Genomic DNA, 16,821 nt, shown 5'->3' with positions numbered 1-16,821 from the left:
GAGGGAATGAGGGCATAATTTTATTGAGTCTAGGAAATGAGCCAGGAAACAAAGGCTAGGGATAAATGGCACATTTCTGAGAGGAGTTCCTTCCTTAGAGACAGGGCTAAGGGCTGTTTAATTAACACGTAAAACTACTATGGAGGAAGGGTCCATGAAAGGAACTCTCCAAGGTTTGCCGATGACACAAAACTCTGGGAGCAGGGATGGGACGGAAGCTGGGAGGTTCTCACGAACCTGAGGAGGTGGACAAAGAAGTGGAGGCTGAACGACTCCCTGGCTGTCCAGTGGTTAAGACTGTGCTTCCACCGCAGGGGGCACAGGTTCGATCCTCGGTCAGGGAAGTAAGACCAGGTGCCTCACAGCGTAACCAAAAATAAAATAATTAAAAAAGAAACACAGTGTTGTACACATGAAACTTATATTAGGTTACAAATCAATGTCACCTCAGTAAAAATAAAATTTAGAAAACTGGTGGCTGATCTTTAATGAGGCGAAGGCAAAAAGTGACTCTACGGGTCATCTTCCAAAGTGCCCATGACATTCAGGAACTCAAGCTACTGCTTGTGGCCAAGGAAAGGACCTGGAATTTAAATGTAAACTCTTTCTTGAGAACTTCAGCTCAAGATGGTTCTAGACAGGAACACAGGTAAAATACTAGCTGATCGTTTGAGGACCAAAAGGCCCACAAAAGAGCGATGTGTTGGCTAACCAGAAACATGTGCATTTCCGGTCCATTTTCATTGAGCATAGAGTATGTCTTCAGTTCAGTTCAGTTCAGTCACTCAGTCGTGTCCGACTCTTTGCGACCCCATGGACTGCAGCACGCCAGGCCTCCCTGTCCATCACCAACTCCTGGAGCTTACTCAAACTCATGTCCATTGAGTCGGTGATGCCATTCAACCATCTCATCCTCTGTTGTCCCCTTCTCCTCCTGCCTTCAATCTTTCCCAGCATCAGGGTCTTTTCAAATGAGTCAGTTCTTCACATCAGGTGGCCAAAGTATTGCAGACTTTCTCAGAGAAGGTCAGAGAAATGGCAATTAAAATTTCTGAAGGGCTGGTACAGAGTTTGGATGAGAGGGATAGGAATTTTTATGGTCTAAAATGCCAAGATGAAGAAAGAGCAGTCACTGAAATACATAGCACATGTTCACATTTTGTCCTTACTATTCATTTTGTCCTTACTATTCAAATGTGGAAGTTCTGGGGTGGAAACTTGACTAACATGAAATTTAATCAAAGAAAGTCCTGAGACTGTTTCTCCTCTGTGTGGTGGAGAAAATAGTGCTTAAATCACTATTGCGGGGGCTCCCCTGGTGGTCCAGTAGCTAAGACGCTGCACTCCCAATAGAGGGGGCCCAAGTTCAATCTCTGGTTAGGGAACTAGATCCCAGGTGCCACAACTAAAGTTCCTGAGTGCTACAGCTAAGACTCAGCACAGCCAAATAAGTAAATAAATTTAAAAGTCACTATTGTGATGAGGACTGAATGAGATCAATTCAGTCAGTGAGGTGACAGTGCCCAGGACAGAGGAGGGACAGGTAAAATGAATGCAATCTAGAGTCCCCATGGGATTCTCAATGACATGGTATTGTCCGTAGCACTTGGGAGCTGGAATCAGGAGAGGCGAGTGTGAGTCTGGACTCTACTCCAACCTTCATTTTCTCCATCTCTAAAAGGCAAAAGCAATACCTACCCCACGGGCTATTATGACAATGAAATCTGATCCTGCATTCATTCAACAAGCATGTATTGAATGCTGACTATTTGTCAGGCAGCAGGTTAGGTGCTGGGTGGGGATACAGTAATGTATAAGAAAAACTCCTGCCTTCATGGAGCTCAGCAGTTAGTGGGAGAGAAGGACAGAGGATACTTACAAACTGAATGACAATTACCCTAAGAGGGGTAGCACTATGACAGTGCCAAGAGGCTTGGGAAAATGCAGTGCACCAAACTAACATGATTTAACACTAAATTTGTATGAGTCTCCTTATCACGGCTGGAATAAATCACCACCACCTTAGCGGTTTAAAACACAAATGCATTATCTTACAGTTTTGGAGGTCAGAAGTCAGAGTCAGATTTTACAGGCTGCATTCAAAACCAAGGCTATGTTCTTTCTAAAATATATGGGATAATCTGTTCCGTGCCTCTTCCAGCTTCCAGCCTCCTTGACTCCTGGACGCATCGCTCTGACTTCTGCTCCCACTGACAACATCACTTTCTTCGTCTCCGACTCTCCTGTCTCCTTTCTACACGGGCCTTTGTGATTATATTGGTCCTACCCAGATAACCCAGGATAACCTCCCCACCTCAAATTCCTGAATTTATAAGGAATATCTGTGAAGCCCCTAATGCCATGGACAGGAACATATTCAGGAACAGGTTCTGGGGACTGAGATGTGAATATCTTCGGAGGGCCATTATTCAGAGCACTTCTGGGCTACAGAGTAGGAAATGGGCTACCCTTATAAACCGTAAGCAGACTGGGTCCCCTTTGAACACCAGTTTGCTGACGGTATTCTATTAAGTCTTGAGGGAGAGATGCAGAGTGGGTATTGGAAGGCTGATAGCAGGTGCCCCCTCAGAATACAATGTCACCAGGTAGACCCCTGTAGTCATAAGAGAAATATCAGGCAACAGGGGAGGGTACTGACTGCTGCCACTCAGGAGCTCTGAGACCTCAGGCAAGGATATTGCTTCTCTAAACCCCAAACTCCACCTAAGTCAATGGGGATTTTGGGATGAGGGTAATGAAAATACCATCCATGAAATCACCTAAGACAGTGCCTGATCCTCAGTAAATGTCAATTCTGGAATACCTCCTGAACTCATCCTTCTCTTTCTCTTTCCCCTTTGCTGTGGCCACTGCCTCCGTCCAGGTCTCTCAGAAACCATCACTGCTTGCCAATCATGCCACATGCCTCAGCCTGGCAGTGGTTAGGAGCAACAGTTTTAAATCCCAGCAAATGAGCCCCTATTTGAAATGAAATCTGGAGCAAGTCTCTTAAGCTCTCTAAGCTTCAATTTCCTCCTCCGTACAATGGGGATAAAACCATGTATGGAACCAGGCTGTCCTGAGGATTTAGTGAGATGATGAATGAGAAGCGCTTAGCACAGTGTCAGGCACACACAGAAGAAAAGCACTGTTGTTCTCGAGGCCTGACCTTCCTTCAACCACACTGGACCACCCACTTCTCCTTGAGCCAGTCCTTGAACTTGTATGCCTGCGGGGCATTGTTTATAAACATTTCCTCTGCCTCCAATATTCTCTGTGTATCCTCATAGACTACCTCTTCACGCCTCAGTTCTACTCTGCTTCTCTGTAACTTTTTCAGCCTTTTCTACTCTTAGAAGTTGTGGCTATTTACGCAGGCCTCTGTGGATGGCAAAGAGGGCAGGACTGAGCACACACGCACACACGCACGCACACACGCTTCCTCCATACGGGACGCGAGTTCCTCGAGGAAAGGTGTTTTTCTGCGTAGTCCACTGGAAAAGTTCACCTCTCCTTGCCTGGCCTCAATTTCCTTATCTGGAATGTGTCCCTCGGACTGGAATGGCAGAAAGGGCCCTTTCAGCTCCAAGTTCTCAAACGGACAGAACTTAGGTAGTGGGGACCTGGTAGATTACCTAGTCCACCCCCATCCTTTTCCAGAAGGGGAAACTGAGGGCCTGCCAGGGCCTTCGCTTCCTGCGTTTTTCTCTCCGGCCTCTTGGGCATGGCTCCCCTGAAGGCATGCAGCTCGGGTTTACAAACGAGGCAAGGGGAGACTCTCGGGCGTCTTCAGGGCTCGGGGCGCCGGAAACACGTGTGTGCTCACCTACGTGTACACACGTGAGCACACCTACAGCAGCAGGGGGCGCTCGGGCCGGCAGGGGGCAGCACAGACTCGGTTTGCAAATACCCGGCGCAGCCCCGAGGGAGGAGGGCGTGCTGCAGTCCCGGCGGCGGCGGCGGCGGCGGCGGCAGCGGCGGCTGGAGGTGCAGCCTCCCAGGTGGGAGGCGGGGGCTGCGGGCGCAGGAAAAGGCGCCTGGGGAGCGGGTACTCGGCGGGGCCTCCTCGGGCCCGGGCGCGGCGAGTGGGAGCGAGCGCGCCAGGAGCACGCAGGCGCTCTGCTCCGGCTGGCCCTCGGCCGGCTCGCGGCGCGGGAGCAGCCGGCAGCCCGCCCCCGCGCCCCCCGCAGCCCCCCGGGCCGCCAGCGGCCGGCCGTCGGGAGCGGCCCCTCGGCCGCGAGCGCAGGCCGCCGGCCCGGCAGAGCGCGTGGCGGCGGAGGCGGCGGCGGGACGGCGGCCGGGCCGCCCCGAGCGCGCCCTCCCGCCCGCGGCCACTCGCAGTCGGCGCTGGCCGGGCCGGCGCGCCCCGCAGGCATCCGGAGCGCGGCCTCGGCCTCGGCGGGAGCGAGCCCCGGGCCGCAGCCGGCGGGAGGAGGCGCGGGCGGGCGCTGGCACTGACGGCGTCGCGGGGCACTCCCGGGCGGCGGCGCAGCGGCAGCGGCGCAGGGGGCGGAGGCAGGGGACGCCCCCAGCCAGGATGCTGCGGTTTCTGCGCCGGACCTTTGGCCGCCGCTCCATGCAGCGCTACGCGCGGGGCGCGGCAGGGCGCGGGGCCGCCGGGCTGGGGGACGAGCGCGACGGGGGCCCGCGGGGGGGCCCGGCCGCCGCTGTCTCCACGCTGCCCGCCGCGCCCGGGGGCAGCGTGTTCCCGGCCGGCGGCGGGCCCCTGCTCACGGGCGGCGCGGCCGTGCACATCTCTGCCGCCGGAGCCTCCAAGGCCACCCTGTACTGCCGCGTCTTCCTGCTCGACGGTACCGAAGTGAGCGTGGACCTGCCGGTGAGTGACGGAGCCGGTCCGGGCCGCTGGCACCCCGGGCCCGCGGGGCAGTTCCCTTCCCCCGATGCGCCCCTCTGGGGCGCTCCCCTTGTACCTCTCCGGGGTCCCCTCCCCCTTCTGCGCGCACTCCTAGTCCTGGTTCCCTCTCGGGCCACCCCATCCTGGTCTCTTCCGGGGGGCCCCATCTCTGGCCCGCGCCCCCTCAAGTCCCAAGTCCCCGCCCCCTGGGGGTGACTGTTCCCCTTCGGTCCCTGGGGTTCCTGCAGCGGCCTTCTTGGTGCTGGGCTGTCGTTTAGAAAATGTCAAAACAAGGCGGGGCTGCCCCGGGGTAGCCTGCTTGCCCCCACTGACTCGCCACCAGGCCGTGGTGGGAAGGCAGGGGAGGGAAGCCCCCTCGCCTGCTGGCCGGCAGGTGCCCCAAGTTTGGGAGGGAGTCAGGGGAGTATTTCTGCTCTCTCCAGCCCCCATCTGGGCGCTCCCCACCCCCTCATCCCATCCTAAACAGCCCCTCTGGCCCGCTGCCTCACAGGGGGTTGGGCGACTTGGGAGCTAACTCGAGAACCGACTCTCGCTGATCGGGTCGACTTTGCAGCGGCGGAGGCCCCTTCCGGGCCGCTGGGAGGCGGCCCCGGGGTGTCCCCGGGCCTGGGGCGCCGGACTTTCCCTGGGGTCTGTGAGTGGAGCCGCGGAGGCACCCCAGGGCGGCTGCGCCGCGGCCTCAGCCCGGGCCACCCGCCCACAGGTGGTTGCTCCCCGCCCCCTGCAGCGGAGAGCTCGGCTGGCGCTGCTGTCCATGCCGGGGCGTCCGGCCGGCAGCGGGTCTTTCTAGCCCAAGGGGCCAGATCTGATCAGATCGAATCCGCCCATTAATGGGGCGCCTACTGTGCACCCGGCGTTGCGGCAGACGCTGCCTTTGGGAATCTTTGGGTGTGACTGAGGACACGGAAGCGGTTGAGCTTTAGATGAATGTTACAGATCGTCCCGAGGGTTTCACGCGGGGGCGCGGGGGTGCGGAATAACATACCCGGACTTCTAAAGAAAGCATTCAGACCTTCTCGGGTGGGGGAGATTGGACATCAGGAGAGAACTGGCTGGGAACCTGTAAGGGTTTTAGATGGAAACATCAGAGCCCGCCTGGCCTGCGGTTTAATGTTTCCTTGTGTTAGGTTTAATTTTGAGACAGTTTCAGTTTATGGCGATTTTATTTTTGTGGTTCCTGGAGCTCTCCATAGGATATCATTTTGTTACGATAATACCCTTCGGGGACCTTTTTTATTCATGGAAAAGGGGCCAACATTCCAGGGCTCAGAGCAGTTGTCTTTAAAATAGTATTAAAATGTTACTGTTTTTCCAAGACCGGGCTCTCCAGCTTTTTATTCAGCTGGGAGAGGAGGCTTGAAAGAGGGGAGGGGGGCGGGCCGAGCAGAGTGGAGGAGAGGTGAGTGGGTTGCTTCTGGAGCGGGCAGCTGGTGTGTGGAGAGGATGTGGCGCGTTCTGCATCTCAGATCTGCGAAAGGAATGGTTGGGAACTTTGACAACGCTCACTGCTGATATTTTCTTGTCTGTTCCCCCAAGATGATTCGTTTATAAAATGTATTGCTTCTGTCAGGTTTCTGCGACAGGCTTAAGTGGTGTTTCGGAGATGAAAAATGCAGACCCAGTAAAAATGCATGCGTGGTGAATAGATCCAAGCAGGTACCCAGATGAACAGGTTGGGATGCGAAGGCTGACTTAACCTCAGCTGGTGGAGCTCTGGCCCAGCGTGGGGGAAGCAGGTTTTGCATCCTAAAGGTTTCAAGGTTTCTTCACTTTATTAAAGGCTACTTGACAGAAGAATTCACTCCGTTTTCTTACAATGGCAGATTCCCCCCCCCCCCCCTTTTTCTTATATTTATTTCCTTGTTTTTGGTTACATTGGGTCTTCCCTGCTGCTTGGGTTTTTATCTAGTTGCAGAGAGCGCAGTGGGGGGAGGGGGCTACTCGTCACTTGCAGTATGCCGGCTTCTCCTTGCCGTGGCTTCTCTTGTTGCGGAGCCTAGGCTCTAGGCGCACAGGCTTCAGTAGTTGTGGCATAGGGGTTTAGGTGCTCGGCGGCATGTGGGATCTTCCCAGACCAGGGATTGAACCTGTGTTCCTTGCACTGGCGGACGGAGTCTTATCCACTGTATCATCAGGGAAGTCCAATGGGATGCCTTAAGATGTTATTTAGTGAACGTCTCATTTTATTTATATAGACATGCATATATGTATATACGCCACCCAAAGACAGGTCTAGAGCAAATGCTGGCTTTGGTCATCTGTGCTCTCGCTTGGGGAGGAAAGATGGAGAAGAATCACCAGTGAGCACAGCTCATTGACTGAAAGATTTATTCAGTGTTAGAACTGCATCACGCAGTCTCCTGCAGTCATCTTCAGAGTTTCAGGGCCAGTAATTAGCTCTCAGAGTTACAGAATGAGCTCCAAGCAGCCCGGTCTCCATGAAGCTAAGCATGTGTGCTCCTTCTCAGCCCCATTTCACCAGGCTCACTTTTTATGCTGTCCTTTTTTGGTATTTAGTCCCACCGGTCATTATTCTCGTCTCCTGCATTCCTGAGTTTTTATCGCTTCTGGGATGGCTTTGTGGCTTTGCACACCGGATTTACCTTTGACCGCCATCTCCATAAGCTGGATTTTCTGTCTCCAGTCACTTGCACAGGCACAAAGCACCCTTGCCAGGCTAACTATGGTTCTTTTGTAATTAAAACTCTCTGGTGGTGGTAGCGTCATGCATTCTTCGCTCAGCATACTAACCGTGCTTAAGCATTGTCATAAGCTGTTTTATTAGCCCTAGTCAGGATGCCCGTGTTCCAGAAGTGCCTCAAACACAAAGCCCTCAGTGTGATTGTGCTGGGGCACCTTGGTTTTCAGCTGGGCTGTGGACCCAAAGGTGAATGAGAGGTGGCCTTGAGGCCCTTGAGAAATACAGGTAGCCATGTGTCTTCTTACTGTAAGTGATGCTGAGCTCACAGGATCACCAGATAGGGCGCTGGGGATGGATGAATCGGGAGGACTTCCTGGAGACTTTGATGCTTGTGGCTCTAGGATCTCAAATCCAGTGCCCTGTATGCATTTTTAGACCCTCTGTTGTTTCAGGGAGTCAGCCACTTCTTGGCCATGCCACGGCCCCGCTGTTATATATAACAAAAGAAGAAGCAGATGTAATTGTCTTCTCCAGTGATGCTCCCCTGATGGAGCCGGGAACCCCTCTCCCCAGGTGGTGGGCCTTGTTCTCTGGCACACCTGTGTTCTTAGCCTTTGCTGTGCATCAGGATCTTTGGGGGGAAAAATCCATCTATAATGGACAATCTGGAGTGGGCTTCCTGTGCCAACCCAGCTCTCAGGGGAAGCCTTGGCCCCGCATACAGACCAGAGTGCCCCCGCAGAGCCGCTCCTCTTCAGAAACCTGGGTGCTGGCTCAGAAGGTGCATCCCCCTCCGAGGCCCCCCCTGCCAGGCCCAGCCCTCAGGTGTGGTCTGGCCAGAGCAGGGCAGGACTCCCCCGGCCTGCCCCAGACTCTTCCCTTCTGTTAATGCCGCTGAAGATCCCATTAGTCTGTTTGGCAGCAGCACCCGCTGTTGACTCATATTAGTTCTCTGTTGACTAAATCCCTGGCATCGCTTTTGCTCGTGCGGCTGCTGCTCAGCCCCGTCTCCCCCCTCCCCTGCATGCGCAGGCTTCCAGCAGTTCTGTGTGGAGAGCCGGGAGGGGGTGTGGCTGGCTGGTTAGCACTCCCTCCCATGCCCTGCAGGGCATGCCTCCTAGGCCAGTAGGGGGTTTGGCGCAGTTGCTCTCACCGTCTCTGAGCTCGCTGTGGACTTGGGTGGTGCAGGGCAAGCGTGGAGGGTTTCGGGGTGGGAACGTGCATGTTTGAGTTGTGCAGTCTGACTGTGCCATCATTGAACCTCGATTTTCTGGTCTTTAAAATGGGAGGGTTATGAAAAGGCCTTAGGAAGCAGCAGGGTGCTGAAGGGTTGCTGGTAGGCTGTCATCTTACACACATCTCTGTGCCTCCTCTTTGGCCTGTGAAAAGGATTGGCAAATTTTCTAGAAATGAACATTAAAAAAAAAAAAATGGGTGGGAATCCCTGGTGGTCCAGTGGTTAGAACTCTGCGCTTTCACTGCCAAGGGCCTGGGTTTGATCCCTGGTCAGGGAACTAAGAGCCCATAAGCTGCGTGGCTTGGCCAAAAAAAAAAAAAAAAAAAGTGCCAGGAAGGCTAAAGGTTGCTTGGCTCTCCCTTATTAGAAATTGCAAGCTGGGTGTAGTAAGAGTGATGCTTTTTAAAAGTTTCACTTTGAATGAGAAAAGAGTGCTACCCCACCCCCACCCCACTCCCTGGTGGCTCAGATGATAATGAATCCATCTACAGTGCAGGAGACCCAGGTTCAGTCCCTGGGTCCGGAAGATCTCCTGGAGAAGGGAAGGGCAGCCCACTCTAGTGTCCTTGCCTGGAGAATCCCATGGACAGAGGAGCGTGGTGGGCTATAGCCCATGGGGTTGCAAAGAGTCGGACTGAGCTACTAACACTTTCACTTTTCAACCCCCGACTTACACCCCCAAATAAAAAGAAAAATGCCGGTTCTTAGAACTGCAGGACTGGAACCTCAGACCAAACAGAACATACATGATACAACATGAAGATCGTTTGTCTAGAAGGGACCCTAGACAACACATATGCACCCATTGTATGTATGGGACACAGAGGCCTGGGGATATAAATTGACTCCCTTGGTCATTCAGTGAGGAGGTGGCAGGTGCATCTTTGGGAACCAGTCTCGCCTTTGGAGATGTGTAGGGTCAGCAGTAAGGTGGCTGGCCCGAGTCCTAACACAGCATCATGGCAGGGGGCCAGATATGTTCTCGGTGTTTGCCTAAACAATGGGGAACTCCAGCAAAAGGGTTCTCTAACTTCAGTGTACACAAAGAGTCCATCTGGGATTTTCTTGTCCCGTTCAGCTAGCTGTGCAGAGCCCACCTCCAGAATTTCTGATTAGTCTAGGAAGCTGGACTTTGAATCGGTACCTTGGGCATGCAATTGCAACCCAGTGGACCCTTCACACCCTTTGCAAACCGCAGGCTCTGAACTGTGAGAGCAGAGGGCAGCTGCCCTGTGCATTAAAAAGGGCTCCAGACAGTGAGGATGGGGGCAGCAGCCTCCAGGCTGGGGTTTGGCAGGCTCACACTGGCACTTTAGGGAGTCCATCTTTGCCACCCCAGAGTGAAGCCTGGGCTGGGAGAGGGAATGGGGACCATTCCCTCTCTGGAGACAGTTTCGTTGTTGAAGTAATCCAGGTGAGGGGTGATGAGGGCCTGGGGTGGAGAAAGGGCTGAATGCTGTGCGTTCCTGGAGGTGGGGCTGTTGATTGAGTGTGGGGGAAGTGAGTAGTGGGGTCTAACTTGGAGGACAGGAGTGTCTTCACTCTCAGGTGTGGGAAGAAATGGGGGACTGCATGAGACCCATGAGAAGGCAGCTCCTCGTCTCCACCCACCCCCGAGGTCCCCGCTGCCTTGGACACCCTGCCTTATCCCAGGCTTCAGGCGGCTTGCTTTTTCCTCCTCCTGAGGGCTGGTAATGGCTCAAGGCGGCCCTCCAGGGCTTAACCTGCTCCCACCCCTCCTGGCCTGCGAATGAGGCCATGGGGGCCCTTGGATGACTGTGTGGGTCATGGGTTTATGTATTTTTAAAACATAACCTTTGTTTTCAAAGGAGGGCAGGTGGGGAAGGGGAGAGGGCAGGAGAGGCGAGTGGTGACCATCCCAAGTGGGACAGAGGTGCCCTCTCTAACTCCGGTTCCTCACTTGCCGGATTGTCGGTGTTAATATGCCGGGGCGGGGGGGGGCGGTATCTGCCAGCCTCTCCAGCACCAGGAACGTGACCCTGTGCAAGTCCAGGACAGAACAAATATTAACTGGCTAAGAGCTTTCACGTGCATAATCTTCGTTGAGTTCTGTCCCTAGTGCACTGCTGTGGTGGATAAAGGCACCAATCTGTTTAATTCTGAAATAGCAAAAGATTGTGGTGGGGGTCGGGTCGGTGATACGGGGAGTTAGCCTTTCTCCTACATTCTTGCATAGGGGCTCAGAAAAAAAACTCCACTCCATCACCGCAGAAATCCTCCGCCCACAACTTGTCCTCAAAACCCGTGTCCCATCCTTCTCCTTGGCCTGACTCCTGTCTCCAGCTTCCTCCACGCGGCCTAGAGCATTTCTTCTGCAGGAATCTGGTTCTTTGCACTGGGGCTTCCTCCTTGGGCCCATGGCAGCTGCCTGCGGGCAGGGTCAGCTGCTGATTCATCTTGGTGGGTCTTGTTTTTTTTTTTTTTTTTGGTGGTTGGCATGTGTTTTTCCTCCCCCACTTGCATTTCACAGGAGAACACGTTGGCAGCAGAAAGATTAGAAAATATAGAGATGGAGGAGAAGTTAAAAACATCTACAATCTCATCAGAGATAACCACTTTTAAAACTGTGGGGGGGGTGTGTGTGTGTCCATCTGTACTTTTCTCTTTGTTTTTAGTTCTGAATGTGTTATTTAAAATGATGAATTTATATGGGTTGATAACAGTAAAGTCTCTTTCCCCACCTCCACAGCACAGTTGAATAGGGATCTAGACCCCAAGTCTGGGCCTCTTTAGGGTAGGGCCCTTCTGCCCCCACTGCTTTCCAGCCCCTGGGGTCCTTAGCTGGGGCGGGGAGCTCCCTGTGGCCATCTGAGCTGTACGCTACCTCATGCCTGGCTAAGGAGTGGGGTCCTCATCCTTGGAGCCCTTCGCCACCAATCACCTCTGCTTTCTGGCAGCTTAGCGGTCCTGTTGATGTGGCCACAGACTCCCCTTGGATCTGAGAGCTTGTGTTCTGAACACCTGCTTTGGGGAGGCTCTCAAGCTGCCCAGGGAGCTCAGGCCCTGCTCCCAGCTGGCGCTGATCTGGCATAGGTGGGTGGGTCATCCTGCAACATCCCAGGGCTGCCTCCTCTGCCCCAGGGCCTCTCATCTCATTCTGCAGCCTTTTCGGCTTCTCTCGACAGTGGATGTATCTCACTAGTCCCTCTTGATTTTAATTTCTGGCTTATTTTTGTTTCCCACGATGTTTTTGTTTGGCCACCGTGTTTTCTTCAGTCACCCAAGGCTGGTTGTGCACTTAGCCTGCATGAAGCATTGGGAGGGGTGCAGGACGGGGGAGAGAGTTCCAGTCTAGAAGGGGGGAGACAGTGTCAGGAGATGACTCGGAACCCCACGAGGGGTGGTGAGGGGGTGAGTGCTGGAACCGTGCGCTGGACTGGGAGAAGGTTCGATGCCCCGAGGGACACTGAGTGGTCCAGAAGGTTTGCCTAGGAGGTTCTGCTGTTAAGAGTTGCTCAGGAGGCGTTGCAGTGGATGAAGCAGCAGGTGCAGATGCAGGGATGGGAGTGGGGAACCCCACTGGCTGGGCTTCCAGCTCCTTGTGGTTAGGGATGATTGTGAGCGCCGGCTGAGCCCCCAACTCTAGAAGGAGTGAGTGAGCAACCTCTGAAGCACAGAGGAGGGTCTCAGGCTGATAAGAGTCAGGGGATCACAGGGTGCTGGTTCTGTGCTAAGTGCTTAAGTGACTGTGAATCCTCACCAAACCTCTTTCGGTGGTTACTGTTGTTATACCTTATTTGTGAGAGGGGAGAATCAGGGCCCAGCAGACTGATTAAAAAACCCCACTGGTGTCACATGTTAAGGCAGAGTCTAGCCTCAGGCTAAAGGAGGTTTGTGTCTGGGGAAGGTCGTCTGACCAGGACCGGGCCTGGGAGGAGTGGGGGGGTGGGAGGAGCCTGCCCCAGGGTTGATGGGGACCCTGAGTCTCAGAACGGTGGCCCCCTTTCCAGGCCATTTGGGGTTCCCATGCATGGGATTCACACCTGTAAGTCATACTGGGTGAGTGTGGTTTCAAACCAGAGAGCCTTCTGGTTTGAGGCCCATAATTCTTCAACAGGGAGTTTGGAAATAGGCTACATTTTAAAAAAGTGTTTAATAGAACAACACTAAAATTATCACAGAGAGAAACATTTTACATATTCCCATCCTGCTGCATAGCAACTGGTTGGTTTCACCGCTCCCTTCAATCTTTGTGCTTTTGTATACATGTTTATAAACGTGTGCAACCTTTTATATACTTTTTTTATTAAAAAAAAACTTTTTTCCTCTTATCCAAGCCTTCCAGACATACTTTTCACCCAGTTTGGTGCCCTCTTTTTGGCTTATTCTGAATTACTTAAAGAAGTGTGTGTGTGTAATAATACCTGTGTGTGTGTAATAATACCTGTTCCTACCTGTCTCTTGGGGTTGAAGGTTGTCACACAGAGCACCTGGTATCTTGCCTGTTAGGCTCGCCTACCCCCCAGGTTCGCAGAATCTGTTACTTCCCTTAATTGCTACCATCTGGGAAGGTGTTATTATCCCTTTTATGCAGGTCTCAAGGCCACTCAGCTGTAAGTAGGGTGGAGCCAGAATTGAATCTGGGTTTCCTGACCCATTCTTTAGTGCTCTACTCCTCGCCCGTGAAAGGTGTGCTCTCCTGAGCTCCCAGGGAAGGTCAGAATCCTTTGTAATTTGACAGGTTAGAATGTCATGCCGTAAATTGCCCTGTCTTTGCTCAGCCTCTTTGCTTTGCAGCATCTCTGGCATTCGGGTTCTGGCTACCATTTCTCAGTATGTTTTGTAGGTCCTTTCCCCCAGTGTCACTGTTGTCTGAGTGCCCAGCATTTCCTTCTAGAAGTTGTGAACGGGAGGGTGATATCCCCAGGGCCCTGTGCCACCCCATGGGGGTCATCTGGAGCGACTTTGCTTCCCAGCGCTGAGCCGGGTCCCAGGGGCAGAATCGCCCGGGGAGGCTGGCCCTGCCAGGGGGCTGTGGACCGCCTGGTTCCTCGGGTGCCTGCAGGGTCAGCCTCCCTCGGCTCTGGGGTGTCCCTTCCATGCCCACTTCATGCCTGAATGCTGTTGTCATCTGTGCCGTGTCTTATGTGTGCTCAAGTGGCTTGAGGTAGGCCTGGTAGCATCTCTCCTTTATCCTTCCAGCTTGCTGCTCAGCTGCAACTTCTTTGAAATATGCATTTTTAAGATTGTGATGCTACGTTAGTAGCATAGAATGTACCATTTTAACCATCTTTAGGTGTACACTTCAAAGTACATGTACATTGCTGTGCAGGATCACCACTTTTCATCTCCAGAACACTTTCATCACCCCAAACTAAAACCATGCCCAGTAAACTCGATCTCCCCGTTCCCACTTCCCCGCAGCCCCTGGCAGCCTCTAGTCCGCTTTCTGTCTCTCTGAGTCTGACTCCTCCAGCTGCCTCCCGCAAGTGGAGTCCTGCAGTCCTTGTCCGTTTGTGTCTGGCTTCTGTCACTTAGCATACTGTCTTCAAGGTCCATCCCGGTGGGTGTGGGTCATTTTAAGGCTGAACGGTGTTCCGGTGTGCAGACACGCAGTTTGTTGACCGATGCATCCGAGTTACGCACTTCCCTTCATGTCTGGGCCTTCCTAACCCCGCCCTGCCGTTCACGGATGGCACCGCCCTCAGAGACTTGGATGTCCCCCACCCGCCCCTCTGCCGCTCCGGATTTTGTTCTTGGCATCCTGGCTCCTCTCACCTGGGGCTCTTCCTTTTCATGCTGATCCTTCTCCTGGGTTGTCTGGCCTTTTGTCGGAGTTGCTCAGTGTTGGCAAGTCCTCTGTCCAGCCAGTATTTAAATCTTTTAATGATGAAATACAGATACGACAGAGTATCTGTAATATGACTGGTTTTAAGGAAAAGTAGGGACTTCCCTGGGGGTCCAGTGGCTAACACTCCACACTCCCAGTGCAGGGGGCCCAGGTTCCATCCCCGGTCGGGAAACTAGATCCCATGTGCTGCAACTAAAGATCCCCCATGTCCTGCAGCGAAGATGGACAATCCCATGTGTCGCAACTAAGACCCGTGCTGCCAAATAGGTAAATAAATACATACTAAAAAAATTAAGTAATGTAACAGTCATCTGTGTACCTACCACCCAGCTTAAGCACAGTCTCACCAGTGCCGTTAATCCCCCACCAGTGTTCCTCCCAAATCACCTTCCCTTCTCCCCACCCCTGAAATTTGTTTCATTCCTTCTTTGATGGGTTTGCCTCATGTGTATGTTTCCCTAAAAGATAGACTGTTCGTCCTGCATGTTTGTGAACTTTATAGTAAATGGATTTTTCACTCAATATTGTGTCTGTGAGGTTTATCCATATTGATGAGATGGCTGGACTTCTTGCTGTGCTGCATGAATATACCCGAATATATTTATCCTTTGTCGGTGGACATTTGGGATGTTTTCAGTTTGGAGCTATTAGGGAAAAAAATGGCGCTTTGAACCTCCTGAAATTGGTCTCCTGGTGCACGTTTGCAAGCCAGCATCTCTCCTGGGTATGCACCCGTCACCGGGAGGGCAGCAGGCAGGGCCTTTTAAGATCATATGAAATTGTTTTCCAGAGTCCCTGCAGTACATAAAAGCGTCTGCTGATCCTTTCTTCAGCCCTGGGCGTTGGGCAGCTTTTCTGTTTGATTTTATCAGTCTTGCGGGAGTTAGTGGGAACTCAACTGTAGTCTTCACTTTTTCCCAGTTGCAGATGAGTTGAGGATCTTTGCCTGTGTTTATGGACCATGAATGTACTTCCTCCCGGTATGCTATGTTCTGCGATGTTTGCCTGGTTTTTAGTTGAGTTATATTTTTCTCATTGTGTTCGGCTCCTTGCCCTGCTGGCCTTGATGAGGTTGTCTCCCACACCCTCTTCCTCTTCTGAGCTCAACTCAGTGGAACAAGGGAGAACACTCCCATGTAAGTCCTCCTTGCCTTTCCTCCCGAAGTGGAAGTGAACGTTCTGTCTTCCGTTTCGCTGTGAATTAGCTGGAGTCTGTGGCTGCTGGTGAGCAGTTGTGGGATGTGTAGTCTTCATTCAGTTCTGCCTGCTTTCCTTCCAGTTTCTATTCATTTTTAATAATTAATTAATTATTTATTTATAAATGTTAAGTGCAGTCAAAAGCAGAGAGAACCCCAAGTACCCATCATATAGCGAACATAACCTAAGTACCCACTGTTAAACTTCATCACTTATCAATGTGGCCCCTGTCTTTTCATTTGTATTCTTATATCTGTTCCTTCCTGATTCTTTTTAAAAAAATTTCCAGAACAAAATCCCAGTTATCTAAAAGATAAGGGCTGTGTTTTCTAAAAAATATTCACAATAGTATCACAACACGTAAAAATAATTAATAGTTGTCTTTTAGTCTCGGATATATGGTCAGTGTTCACATTTTCCTGCCTGGTTGTCACACCAAGGTCCTTTGAATATGTTTGGTTGATAATCTATCTAAAACTCTTTAAGAATTTTTTGAAATGTTATTTTCCCTTGCTTTATTGAAGCATAATTGACAAATAAAAATGCTATTTGAGATGTAAAGCATGTTGATTTGATATACGCTGCATTGTGAAATGGTTACTGCACATCGAGGTAATTAACATATCCATCACTTCTCCGGTCACCATTTGTGTGTGTATCTTGGCAGATTTCAGGTATACTCTACATTATAATTAACTGTTGCATCATCACACTGTCATTTAGATCCCAGAACTTATTTATCTTACAACTGAAAGTTTGTATACTTTGACCAACATTATCTCCTTTTTCTCTGCCCCACAATTTAGCTAAAGCTCTTCATCTGGAGTTTTCCCTTCTCCCCTCCTTTTCTTCCCCATTTGTTGAAGGAGTTGGGCCATCTGTCTTAGAGTTTGCCACTGTGGATTTCCTCGATGGCATCCTCAACATTTGGTTCCCCTGAGGTACAGTTGGTACAAGCATCACTTAAAGCATCTGACTCAGCACGCAGATAACAGTGAGGCAAGTTCCTTGTCCTTGAGAAGCTTGAGTGGAGACAAGTCATTACACCTGGTGTGAAA

At 52.1% G+C, this 16,821-nt stretch overlaps 1 protein-coding gene across 10 annotated transcripts in view; it reads left to right on the top strand.

The window, feature by feature from the left end:
* The first annotated feature begins 4,454 nt into the window (after nt 1-4,454).
* The window catches only part of EPB41L4B (erythrocyte membrane protein band 4.1 like 4B), a 140,813-nt gene continuing 128,446 nt past the window's right edge, over nt 4,455-16,821 (top strand). For all 10 annotated transcript variants that reach the window (XM_065946957.1, XM_065946956.1, XM_065946960.1 and 7 more), the window contains exon 1: nt 4,455-4,837. In XM_065946957.1, the coding sequence (XP_065803029.1) occupies nt 4,538-4,837 (300 nt within the window). In that variant the 5' untranslated portion in view covers nt 4,455-4,537. The remainder of the gene's footprint in view (nt 4,838-16,821) is intronic.

Source organism: Muntiacus reevesi, chromosome 10 (assembly GCF_963930625.1).
Source record: "Muntiacus reevesi chromosome 10, mMunRee1.1, whole genome shotgun sequence".
NCBI classification, from domain to species: Eukaryota; Metazoa; Chordata; class Mammalia; order Artiodactyla; family Cervidae; genus Muntiacus; species Muntiacus reevesi.
Note: the sequence above shows the minus strand (reverse complement) of the source record. Positions and strands in the feature narration are given on the sequence as shown.